Source organism: Pseudophryne corroboree, chromosome 2, assembly GCF_028390025.1.
Source record: "Pseudophryne corroboree isolate aPseCor3 chromosome 2, aPseCor3.hap2, whole genome shotgun sequence".
In the NCBI taxonomy this organism is placed as follows: domain Eukaryota; kingdom Metazoa; phylum Chordata; class Amphibia; order Anura; family Myobatrachidae; genus Pseudophryne; species Pseudophryne corroboree.
Window position 1 is genome coordinate 281,686,144 of NC_086445.1, and position 13,621 is coordinate 281,699,764.

At 46.7% G+C, this 13,621-nt stretch overlaps 1 protein-coding gene across 5 annotated transcripts in view; it reads right to left on the reverse strand.

The window, feature by feature from the left end:
- AKAP11 (A-kinase anchoring protein 11) overlaps positions 1–13,621 on the reverse strand; it is a 246,602-nt gene that overhangs the window by 177,236 nt on the left and 55,745 nt on the right. For all 5 annotated transcript variants that reach the window (XR_010214542.1, XR_010214538.1, XM_063952864.1 and 2 more), the window contains exon 2: positions 9,273–9,377. Coding sequence is in view for 3 of the 5 variants with exons in the window: in XM_063952864.1 (XP_063808934.1) it covers positions 9,273–9,335 (63 nt within the window). In the remaining 2 variants the exon portion in view is untranslated. The remainder of the gene's footprint in view (positions 1–9,272; positions 9,378–13,621) is intronic.

A 13,621-nucleotide genomic window follows, 5' to 3' on the forward strand; every position in this document is an offset into this window, starting at 1 on the left:
TGGAATCTGCCGAATGGAATTGCTTCGTAAGAAGCCACCATTTTTCCCAGGACTCTTGTGCATTGATGTACAGACACCTTTCCTGGTTTTAGGAGGTTCCTGACAAGGTCGGATAACTCCTTGGCTTTTTCCTCCGGGAGAAAAACCTTTTTCTGAACCGTGTCCAGAATCATCCCTAGGAACAGCAGACGAGTTGTCGGCATTAACTGGGATTTTGGAATATTCAGAATCCACCCGTGCTGTTTTAGCACTTCTTGAGACAGTGCTAATCCCATCTCTAGCTGTTCTCTGGACCTCGCCCTTATTAGGAGATCGTCCAAGTATGGGATAATTAATATGCCTTTTCTTCGAAGAAGAATCATCATCTCGGCCATTACCTTTGTAAAGATCCGAGGTGCCGTGGACAATCCGAACGGCAGCGTCTGAAACTGATAGTGACAGTTTTGTACAACGAACCTGAGGTACCCCTGGTGTGAGGGGTAAATTGGAACGTGGAGATACGCATCCTTGATGTCCAAGGATACCATAAAGTCCCCCTCTTCCAGGTTCGCTATCACTGCTCTGAGTGACTCCATCTTGAACTTGAACTTCTTTATGTACAGGTTCAAGGACTTCAGATTTAGAATAGGCCTTACCGAGCCATCCGGCTTCGGTACCACAAAAAGAGTGGAATAATACCCCTTCCCTTGTTGTAGAAGAGGTACCTTGACTATCACCTGCTGAGAGTACAGCTTGTGAATGGCTTCCAAAACCGTCTCCCTTTCGGAGGGGGACGTTGGTAAAGCAGACTTCAGGAAACGGCGAGGTGGATCTGTCTCTAATTCCAACCTGTACCCTTGAGATATTATCTGCAGGATCCAGGGATCTACCTGCGAGTGAGCCCACTGCGCGCTGTAATTTTTGAGACGACCGCCCACCGTCCCCGAGTCCGCTTGAGAAGCCCCAGCGTCATGCTGAGGCTTTTGTAGAAGCCGGGGAGGGCTTCTGTTCCTGGGAAGGAGCTGCGTGTTGCTGTCTCTTCCCTCGACCTCTGCCTCGTGGCAGATATGAATAGCCCTTTGCTCTCTTATTTTTAAAGGAACGAAAGGGCTGCGGTTGAAAAGTCGGTGCCTTTTTCTGTTGGGGAGTGACTTGAGGTAGAAAGGTGGATTTCCCGGCTGTAGCCGTGGCCACCAAATCTGATAGACCGACTCCAAATAACTCCTCCCCTTTATACGGCAAAACTTCCATATGCCGTTTTGAATCCGCATCGCCTGTCCACTGTCGCGTCCATAAAGCTCTTCTGGCCGAAATGGACATAGCACTTACCCGTGATGCCAGTGTGCAGATATCCCTCTGTGCATCACGCATATAAAGAAATGCATCCTTTATTTGTTCTAACGACAGTAAAATATTGTCCCTGTCCAGGGTATCAATATTTTCAATCAGGGACTCTGACCAAACTACCCCAGCACTGCCCATCCAGGCAGTCGCTACAGCTGGTCGTAGTATAACACCTGCATGTGTGTATATACTTTTTTGGATATTTTCCATCCGCCTATCTGATGGATCTTTAAGTGCGGCCGTCTCAGGAGAGGGTAACGCCACTTGTTTAGATAAGCGTGTTAGCGCCTTGTCCACCCTAGGAGGTGTTTCCCAGCGCTCCCTAACCTCTGGCGGGAAAGGGTATAATGCCAATAATTTCTTTGAAATTATCAGCTTTTTATCAGGGGCAACCCACGCTTCATTACACACGTCATTTAATTCTTCTGATTCAGGAAAAACTATAGGTAGTTTTTTCACACCCCACATAATACCCTGTTTAGTGGTACCTGTAGTATCAGCTAAATGTAACGCCTCCTTCATTGCCAAAATCATATAACGTGTGGCCCTACTGGAAAATACGGTTGAATCGTCACCGTCACCACTGGAATCAGTGCCTGCGTCTGGGTCTGTGTCGACCGACTGAGGCAAAGGGCGTTTCACAGCCCCTGACGGTGTTTGAGTCGCCTGGACAGGCACTAATTGATTGTCCGGCCGCCTCATGTCGTCAAACGACTGCTTTAGCGTGTTGACACTATCCCGTAGTTCCATAAATAAAGGCATCCATTCTGGTGTCGACTCCCTAGGGGGTGACATCCTCATATTTGGCAATTGCTCCGCCTCCACACCAATATCGTCCTCATACATGTCGACACACACGTACCGACACACAGCAGACACACAGGGAATGCTCCTAACGAAGACAGGACCCACTAGCCCTTTGGGGAGACAGAGGGAGAGTTTGCCAGCACACACCAAAAGCGCTATATATATATCAGGGATAGCCTTATAATAAGTGCTCCCTTATAGCTGCTTTGTTATATCAAAATATCGCCATAAATTTGCCCCCCCCTCTCTGTTTTACCCTGTTTCTGTAGTGCAGTGCAGGGGAGAGACTTGGGAGCCGTCCTGACCAGCGGAGCTGTGAGAGGAAATGGCGCCGTGTGCCGAGGAGATAGGCCCCGCCCCTTTTCTGGCGGGCTCGTCTCCCGCTATTTAGAAAAATCAGGCAGGGGTTAAATATCTCCATATAGCCTCTAGGGGCTATATGTGAGGTATTTTTAGCCTTTATAGGTATTCATTTGCCTCCCAGGGCGCCCCCCTCCCAGCGCCCTGCACCCTCAGTGACTGCCGTGTGAAGTGTGCTGAGAGGAAAATGGCGCACAGCTGCAGTGCTGTGCGCTACCTTTAGAAGACTGCAGGAGTCTTCAGCCGCCGATTCTGGACCTCTTCTGACTTCAGCATCTGCAAGGGGGCCGGCGGCGCGGCTCCGGTGACCATCCAGGCTGTACCTGTGATCGTCCCTCTGGAGCTTGATGTCCAGTAGCCAAGAAGCCAATCCATCCTGCACGCAGGTGAGTTGACTCCTTCTCCCCTCAGTCCCTCGCTGCAGTGATCCTGTTGCCAGCAGGAATCACTGTAAAATAAAAAACCTAGCTAAACTTTGTCTAAGCAGCTCTTTAGGAGAGCCACCTAGATTGCACCCTTCTCGGCCGGGCACAAAAATCTAACTGGAGTCTGGAGGAGGGTCATAGGGGGAGGAGCCAGTGCACACCACCTGATCTGAAAAAGCTTTACTTTTTGTGCCCTGTCTCCTGCGGAGCCGCTATTCCCCATGGTCCTTTCAGGAACCCCAGCATCCACTAGGACGATGGAGAAACCTTATAATACATTTCACACACGTGTGTGCGATTGGCGTGGACAGATAAATCAATGAGTGTGGATTAGAACCACACAGAAAAAGAGCATTGTAATTCTAACACTAAAAATAACTGCTCTAATGTCAATAGTACATTAAAAAACTATGTGGAATGTGATATATAAAACTTCCCCATACGTCACATGTGTGTATAATTGGTGGTGATACATGAATTATAAAGGTTCATTGCTGTATAGAACAGAGCATCCTGAATAATTTCATGCTTCATGTATAGAGAGCAGCAGCACAAGGAACTCTCTTAGGAGCAGCAAATTCCTAATAACAGGAGGCAATTAAAGAATGGTCTACCACCCAAGTATCATTAGTCAGTGATGCGCACACTGCAAATATGGAATACAAATTTTAATAGTGGTGGCATAATGAAATTATAATAGGAGCATTTCACTCCTAGATACAAAGGTATCATTATCAGACATAAGGCAACTAGCATTGCTACAGATATTGCAACATTGTTTAGATACTGGAGATAGTGAATAAACACAATAATTACAGTGACTAAGCTTTTTAATTCACTTTAATATGTTTTCACAATTTATTCACATGCACCATATTTCGCTTATGTTTTAAAGATCCCAATAAAAAAGTTATATTTTAGATTTGTGGTCATCTATCATGATAGATATTTGACTTTATGAAAATAACATAGTCCAAGTGTGTCCAATATAGGGAATCCTTTTTTCTTCTTTTTTTGACCTTCCAAGGTCTGCTTGTGAGCAGGCCAGCCACTTTGTGAAAAATAAACAGAACAAAGAGAGAATCCGACTTCCTGATGGAGGCAGTTCTCTTCACGTAGATACGGAGAGCCCGTACCACATCCAAAGACCGCTCTTTGGAAGATAATTCAGGAGAGGCAAAGGCCGGAACCATAATCTCCTGATTAAGGTGGAAAGAAGACACCACCATAGGTAAATACCTGGGACGTGTTCTAAGAAACGCCCGTTCACGGTGAAAAATCAGATATGGTGACCTACAAGATAAGGCACCCAAATATGACACCCGTCTAGCAGAGGCAATAGCCATTAGAAACAACACCATAAGAGAAAGCCACTTAAGGTCTGCAGATTCAAGAGGATCAAACGGAGACCTTTGCAAGGCCTCCAAAACCACCGACAAGTCCCAAGGGGCCACAGGCGGGACATAGGGAGGTTGAATCCGCAACACACCCTGAGTGAACGTATGTACATAAGGTAACGTCGCAATTTTCCTCTGGAACCAAACCGACAAGGCAGAAATATGAACCTTGATGGAGGCCAGACAAAGCCCAAATCCAGGCCCTGCTGTAGAAAGGCCAAAAGTTTGGCCGTACTAAACTTGTAAGCGTCATGATTGTTAGATGTGCACCAAGCAAAGTTAGAATTCCAGACCCTATGGTGAATCCGAACAGAAGCCGGTTTCAGGGCCTTCAACATAGTTTGAATGACCGCCTCGGAAAAACCTTTGGCACTTAAGACGGAAGCTTCAAGAGCCACGCCGTCAAAGCCAACCGGGCTAAATCCTGATATACACAGGGGCCTGAACAAGGAGATCTGGGCGCTGTGTAAGTAGAAGGGGACGCTCTATCGAGAGACCCTGAAGGTCTGAGAACCAATGCCGTCTGGGCCACGCGGGAGCGATCAGAAGCAGGAGTGACACCGGAGGGAACACGTATGGCAGCTGAAAGATCCATGGAATTGCCAGTGCGTCCACGGACGCTGTTTGAGGATCCCATGTCCTTGCTCCGAAGACTGGAACCTTGTGATTGTGTCGAGACGCCATCAGGTCCACATCTGGAAGGCCCCACCTGTCCACGAGGAGATGAAACACTTCTGGATGGAGGCCCCACTCTCCGGCGTGTACGTCCTGACGACTGAGAAAGTCCGCTTCCCAGTTTAGGACCCCTGGAATGAATACTGCCGATATGACTGGCAGATGGCGTTCCGCCCACTGAAGAATCCTTGATACTTCCCTCATTGCCATGCGGCTTCGAGTGCCGCCTTGATGATTGATGTACGCCACCGTGGTGGCGTTGTCTGACTGTACTTGAACAGGTCTGTTCTGTATTAAATGCTGGGCCAAGTTCAATGAGTTGAACACTGCCCGCAATTCCAGAATGTTTATCGGGAAGAGAGACTCCTCCTTGGTCCACCAACCCTGAAGGGAGTGTTGCTCCAACACCGCACCCCAACCTCTCAGACTGGCATCCGTCGTCAGAAGGACCCAGTTGGAGATCCAGAAGGGACGACCCCTGCTCAATCGTTGGTCCTGAAGCCACCAGCTCAGTGACAGACGGACCTCCGGAGACAAGGAGATCATTTGAGACCTGATCCGGTGAGGCAGGCCGTCCCACTTGGCAAGAATCAGCGTCTGCAGAGGGTGGGAATGGAATTGAGCGTACTCCACCATGTTGAAAGCCAACACCAGGAGACCTAGCACTTGCATTGCCGAATGTATCGACACTTGCGGACGAGATAGGAAGCATCGAATCCTGTGCTGAAGCTTCAGGACTTTCTCCTGAGACAAAAACAACCACTGGTTGTGAGTGTCCAACAACGCCCCCAGGTGCACCATGCTCTGAGCAGGGACCAGGGAAGATTTCTTCCAGTTGATGAGCCACTCGCGGGCTTGCAGAAACTGGAGCGCAAGATCCAGATGGCGTAGGAGAATTTCTGGGGAATTTGCCAGGATCAACAAGTCGTCCAGGTACGGTAGGATCCTGACCCCTTGACGGCGGAGCACAGAGTCATTACCACCTTGACCTTGGCGAAGACTCGTGGAGCTGTGATCAAACCAAAAAGTAACGCCCGAAATTGGTAATGGAGGTTGCCAACCGCAAACCTCAGGTATTGCTGATGAGACATTGCAATGGGAATATGCAGGTAGCATTCTGTATGTCCAGGGAGACCATCTAATCCCCAGGTTCCAAGGCCAGAACAATAGAGCGAAGAGTTTCCATACGAAACTTGGAGACCTTCACAAATTTGTTCAAGGACTTGAGGTTGAGAATGTGCCGGGATGACCCATTCGGTTTCGGGACTAGAAACAGCGGTAAATAGTACCCCTTGCCTCTCTGAGCCAGGGGCACCTGTACTACCACTCCTGTGTCCAGGAGGGACTGTACAACCGAATGAAGAGTTTTTGCCTTCACCTGATCCGAAGGGACTTCTGTCAGCCAAAATCGATGAGGGGGGACGATTTTTGAAGAATACGGCGTAACCTCAAGTGACGACTTCCTGTACCCAGGCATCGGAAGTGGTCTTCAACCATTCCTGGGTAAACCCTAGAAGTCGGCCCCCCCACCCTGAGATCCCCCAGAGGGAGGCCCGCCCCGTCATGTGGCAGGCTTATCAGTCTTGGAAGCAGGCTGACGGGCAGCCCAGGCCCGTTTGGGTTTGGGCTTATTGGGTTTGGAAGTGCGGGCCTGTTTCGGGTACACCTGACCCTTTGCTTTCCCTGAAGGACGAAAGGAGCGAAAGGAAGTACTAGGTAGACATGATGTTTTAGCATGAAGCTAAGTCAGCCACTATCTTGTTGAGGTCTTCTCTGAAAAGAATGTCTCCCTTAAAAGGGAGTACCTCCAGGGTTTTCTTAGAGTCCAGATCCACAGACCAGGACCGTAACCAGAGAATCCGGCGAGCCAAAATAGAAGTAGTAGAAGCCTTGGCTGCCAGAATACCGGCAACAGAAGCCGCCTCTTTAATGTAATGAGAAGCTGTGACAATATAAAATAGACATTGTCTAGCATGATCAGAAGCGTTGGAAGGCAACTCCGCCTCCAGCTTCTGAGCCCACGCTTCAACAGCCTCTGCAGCCCATGTCGCTGCAATGGTGGGCCAATCCGCAGCACTTGCTAGGGTGTAAATCACCTTTAAACAACCCTCCACACGCTTATCCGCCGGTTCTTTCAGAGACGTGACGGTAGTAACAGGCAGTGCTGAGGATACCACCAGCAGCGCTACTTGCGAACCCACTGGCGGGGGTGTCTCCCAATTTTTACTTAGATCCGCCGTGAGTGGACTCCTGACGTATGTCAACTAATTGGTCAGAATGAAGTAAAACTTGTTTAACCACTTTCTGACGTTTAAACCTGTCCGGTTTCTTAGGGGCAGCATCAGGCTCCGGGTCATCAGTAATTTGAAGAATGGTCCGGAAAGCCTCCAACAACTCAGGAACATCCACCTGTGAAATAGATTCCCCATCAGAAGCGTCGGGATCAGAATCTGTGGGGTCAGTATAAACGCCATCCTCATCAGACTAGGAGTGTGGGACGTTGGTGGATTGTGAGGAAGTAATGGCCCGCTTAGAGGACCCCTTGGTCTTAGGCGGGCGAGGGTTAGACTTTTGAGTAGTCCGTGATTGGTTCAATTGCTGTAACTGAGCAGACAATTGATCTGCCCATGGCGGGTTAACCGTGGGGACCATAAACGGTTGTACTGGCACAGGAGGTCCCATAGGGGGCGTTAGTCTAGTTACCAGCATATTCAATAGCGTGGAGAAGGTAGCCCAAGGTGGGTAATTTTGAACCCCCATTACTACAGTCCCACTTGGGGGTAAGGATCCCCCAGAACCTGAACCCTCAACTGCTGTTTTTCTCAAATGTGTCTGCAGCGTCACCACCACGCACTGTGGGATCAGCCCCAGCATCATTGCCCTTTGTAGCTGACATATCCGAAAGCTCAACGCAAGGCAACACAGTACAATATCAGCAGCACAATACCGGACAAGAACCCCCTGTGTAGTGTATCAGCACAAACAGGGGATTCAAGAGGTATATCGTGACTAAAAATCACAGAGAAAAATACACACTGAGTATATCCTGTGAACTACCTATATTAAATGATAAACCTGATGCACTAAGCCCCTCAGGTTATAGAATATAGGGATAGCAATCTGAGTGAGATACACGAAATGGAGGTCACACAGCAGCTATATGCACACACACACACACACACACATACACATAGTCACATTGCACAATGCAGAAATTATGACATGCAATAAAACTGCACTGGACTAGCAATACAGAGTAGTACTATGTATAGCTATACAATCAATAGATATAACAATGCACAGTAAAGACTGGATGTATATCACAGGGTACTTGTACTATATAACCCTGACTAAATGCACTATGTCTTAACTAACACTGTCAGCAGACATGTAGAATACTTAAGTGTCCTGTAAAATGCACAGCGCTGACTGTTGTATACCTGCTTACTGCATGGCACCAACTACAAAACTGAGCTCCTGTGCGCGGAGGCAGGGTTATAGAGGAGGCGTTGCTATGCATTCTGGGAACAGTCAAAGCTTTGAGCCTGTTGGTGCCTCGGATCAAGATCCTACTCTACACTCCCAATGTCATTCCCTGTGGAGCCCAGTGTCCCCCGCAGCAGAAAAATCCATTTAGGAATAAGGCAGTAATATAACAAAATGTGGAAAAAGTGAAGCACTGTAGATCATTGGGTATAGTTGATATTTTCTTTGCCGTTTGATATAGGAACAGAAAACACAATTTCTACATGAAACTGTACACAAGATCAGCAATGCGTCATTGTCAATAACAAAATGACATCACTAGTGTGTATTATCAGGTTCTAAGAAATAGCAATAAAGGATAAAGCAATAAAAAGTTGGAAAAATTATGTACAGTGTAATGTGGTAAGTAAATAGTGGAAACCCAGTTTAATTCTGCTACTGTATATTGTAATCTGGGCATTTTAAGGTAAAGAAATTCCAGATTCCATAGTATGTACTAGTTACAAATAATTCTAGATTCTATAAAGTGCCACAAGTTAAAAGAAAGTCACCTGAACATAAACAGCCCTTATACCCTGGCACAAACAATATTTCAAGTATCCATAAATTTGAAGCATATAACGGAACAATAAGGAACCAATAAATAGTAAATGAAACAAAAGTCCCCACTCTCCCATCTTGTGCAGGGAGAATGCCCGGAGAGGGATCATTCAATACAATGTACAGTATCTGTATATGTAGGAAAGCACAATGCTATTTTGTGCACCCAGCAATCAAAGATACAGCAGCTGTAACTTACTTCTTTTTTCAGTGATAATTTAGGTTTCATTTGGCACCCCTGGTTTCTTGTACAAGCATCCATGACCAAAGGATTGTCGATATTCAGACGCTCTGCATACTGCGTCTGTAGGGAAAGGGAATATTTTCAGGAATGCGCCGATATTGAAATTGTATAAAATCAATAATTGTCAGTCTAATGAACAAGCAGAATTAAAAAAAGTTTACAGTTTTTTCAGTATTAAACCATAGGTAAAACATAGGTATCACAATGACACCCAATGAAGAATTAGGGATTATTTGTTTCCATTCACAATACTGGATGAGAGAGTTGCAGAAAAGCCGTCCAATGGAGCTCTTGGGAAAAGTAACCTAGAAATATTCTATTCACTAGTTAATAGGGTACAATATGCTTTGTAAATATAATCTGACGCAACTGTTAATGTACCAAAGAGGTCTTTGAGGTGAGTGGATATATAACCTAAACAAATCAGAAAATAAGCAGTTATGATAGACATACCGTTGATAACTCTATTTCTCTGAAGTTCACAGTATCCACAGGATAACATTGGGGGTATGAGGTAGCGTCCGTGGAATGGCACCAATCAATCAAAGCTTTCGGCCTCCCAGAATGCAACGGGCCAGTCTCCTATATCCCTTCCTCCTGGCTCAGGCAATTCAGTTATTTTCCAAAGCTCAAGGCCGGAGCATCATTGAGAGCCCTAATCAGGCGAGAAGAACACATACACACACTTCCAGTGTAAGGATCCTCAAATCAGGTGCATCAGGGTGGGATCCCTGTGCATACTGTGGACTTCGGAGAAATAAAGTTATAGACGATAAGTCTACCATAACTACTTATTTTTCCTGCAGGGTCCACAGTGGTATCCACAGGAAAACATTGGGATGTCCCAAAGCAATTTTAGTGGAGGGGACACTCCTGATTGGACAGGAGAATCCTTTGCCCGAATGCAGCGTCATGAGAGGCAAAGGTATCAAAGGCATAATGTCTAATGAATGTGTTAATGGAAGACCATGTGGCTACCTTACATATCTGCTCAGCTGAGGCACCACGTTGTGCTGCCCATGAAGAACCTACCTTACGAGTAGAATGAGCAGAGACATTAGCCGGAACAGGGAGATCAGCTTGAGAATATGCTTCTGAAATAGTCATCCGAAGCCACCTAGCCAGTGTCTGGTCAGCAGGCCATCCTCTCGTGAAATCCGTAGAGAACAAAGAGTATCTGTCTGTCTGATGGCACTGGTACGATCCACGTAGATCCTTAAAGCACGGACTACGTCCAATGATGCATCTCCCACAGAAAGGTCCGGCCCTTGGAAAGCCAGAACTACAATTTCTTTGTTAAGGTGTAACTTGGAGACCACCTAAGGAAGATATCTAGATTTGGTTCTAAGAACAGCTCTATCTGGATAAAAAAAATCATAAATGGAGGGCGACATAACAGTGCCCCTAAATCTGAAACTCTTCTAGCTTAAGCAATAGCCAGTAGAAAGAGAAATTTAGCTGTCAACCATTTAAGATCCATTTGACTCAGTGGTTCAAATGAAGCAACTTGAAGCGCCTTTAATACTAAATGTAGGTCCCAAGGAGCTGTAGGAGGAACCAAAGGAAGTTGGATGTGAAGTATTCCTTGGAAGAAAGTGCGAACATCCTGTAGGTTAGCAATTTTCTTTTGAACCCATACAGTCAGTCAATGCTGACACCTGAACTCTCAAGGAAGCCACACGGAGACCTTTGTCCATTCCTGCCTGAAGGAATGCTAGGACTCTAAAAACTCTAAAAGACCCAGGGTCAAGCTTCCTGGCACTGCACCATTGAATATAAGCATGTCACATCCTGCAATAAATGCGAGCTGAGGACGGTTGCACTAAGCATTGTTTGAATTACCTGTTTTAAAAATCCTTTTGCTTTCAGGATGGATGTCTCAAGAGCCATGCCATCAAAGACAGCCGATCCAAGTGCTTGTAATGACAAGGACCTTGAGACAGTAGATCTGGACGTTGAGGCAGTAGAAACGAAGACTCAACAGACAGCCTCTGCAGATCTGTGTACCAATGTCTTCTGGGCCATGCCGAAGCTATTAGTATCACGGCGCCCTTTCCTTGTTTGACTTTCCGAATCACCCTGATCAACAGGGCGATTGGTGGAAACACATAGGCTAGATGAAAGTCCCATCTCACTGACAGAGCATCCACGAAGATCGCTTTGGGATCCCTTGTCCTTGACACGTACGCGGGAACTTTGTTGTTCTGACGAGAAGCCATGAGGTCTATCTATGGCAGTCCCCACTTTTTTTATGGAATCTGGAAGACCTCTGGGTGTAAAGCCCATTCGTTTACATGAATGGCGTGTCAACTGAGAAAATCAGCTTCCCAGTTTACGACTCCCGGAACAAACACTGCGGACAAGGCTGGATGATGTTGTGCCTACCTTAACGTGCGGCTTACCTCCTTCATTGCCTGTGGGCTGCGAGTTCTTCCCTGATGACTGAGGTATGCTACTGCCGCTGCATTGTCCAAGCGCATCTGAACCAGTTTTCCTTGAAGTATGTCCTTTGCCTGAGTGCATGCCATATATATATGGCCCGAAGTACCAATATATTTATCGGCAGGCAACTTTCCTCCCTGGTCCACTGCCCCTGGAAGCAGCAGTTTTTCAGACATAGCTCCCCAGCCCTGAAGACTGGCGTCCGTTGTCAGAACCTCCCACTCCGAGATCCAAAAGGGTCGCCCTTTGCCCAGATGGGATGTCTGCAGCCACCAGGCTAACTACCTCCGTTTTTATCGTCTGATGTAGTTCATTCCATCTGGAAAGAATCAGACGTTGAAGGGGCCTCGAGTGGAATTGAGTATATTCCACCATGTTGAATGCTGACACTATAGATCACATCACTCGCTTTGCTACATTAATAGATACTCTTCAACTGTGTAGTAGCTCCTGAATCCTTGTCTGTAATGTGGATATTTTGTTCAGAGGTAGAAAAACTCTCTGAAGCCTGGAATCCAATACAGCCCCCAAGTGCGTCATGAGTTGTGACGGAACCAGGGATGACTTCACCCAATTTATGAGCCAGCCATGGCTTTGTAAACAGGCTATTGTCAGTTGTACATGGCTCAGGAGAGCTTCCTGGGACTGAGCCAGCATTAACAGGTTGTCCAGGTATGGGAAAATTCTTATCCCCTGACAACGGCGATAAGACGCCATCACCACCATAATTTTGGTAAATACCCTTAGAGCTGTAGCCAGTCCAAATGGTAGAGCCTGAAATTGAAAATGTTGCCGGAGGACAGCAACCTGAGATAGCACTGATGGGACGGCACTATAGGTACATGCAGGTAAGCATCCTGGATATCTAGGGGTACCATATAATCCGCAGGCTCCATAGTCAAGATAATGAATCGTAAAGTCTCCATATGAAAATGAGGCACCCAAATAAATTTGTTTAGAGCATTGAGAATGGGCCGGTATGACCCATTCGGTTTCTGTACTAGAGACAGGTTGGAATAGAAATCTTATCCCTGCTGTGCAGGCGGGACAAGTACTACCAGCCCTGATTGTAGCAACTTCTGAACTGCCTACTGTAAAGCCCTGGCCTTCATTTCCACTGAGGATGGGTTTGTACAAATAAATCTTTGCGGGGGGGGGGGGGGGTAATTGACTGATGGCTGATGGCTTATCCCCTGGTTCGGAAGCAGGCCCTCTGCTAGCCCAATGCTTTTTAGTCTTTCCAGACTTATCCGATTGGGACGGTTTGCCGTAACCCTTTACTTTCACTTTTCCTTGGGTCTGAAAGGACCGAAGAGCTGGAAACCTAGGTTTAGACTTGTAGGTAGAGGGAAACTTCACTTTCTGCTTCTGACTCCAGAGTGTTGTTTCATTATTTACCAAAAAGAATATCTCTAGTAAAAGGCAAAGACTCTAGTACCTTTTTGGACTCTGAGTCAGCCTTCCATGTACGTAACCAGACAGCTCTGCGTGCTACTACTGCTGAGGCTGATGCCTGAGAAGCTACTATACCCATATCCAAGGCTGCTTCTTCCATAAAGACAGCTGCTTGTTTAATATGTGCAATATGGGACTTTTGTTCTCTACACCCAATGAAAGGTTGTCTTCCAATGCATCAGCCCAGGCCGCCACTGCTTTTGCCATTCAGGCTGAAGCCATGGCCGGCCTCACCACTGTCCCTGATAAGGAAAAAAACGTTTTTAGAAAATAATACATTTTTCTATCCATTATATCATTAATGATGTTGAAGGCAAAGGTAATGTAGATTTACGCTCCAACCGAATCACATGCGTAACTATTTTCGGAGCAATCTCCCTTTTTAAACAATCCCCAGCCGGAAGAGG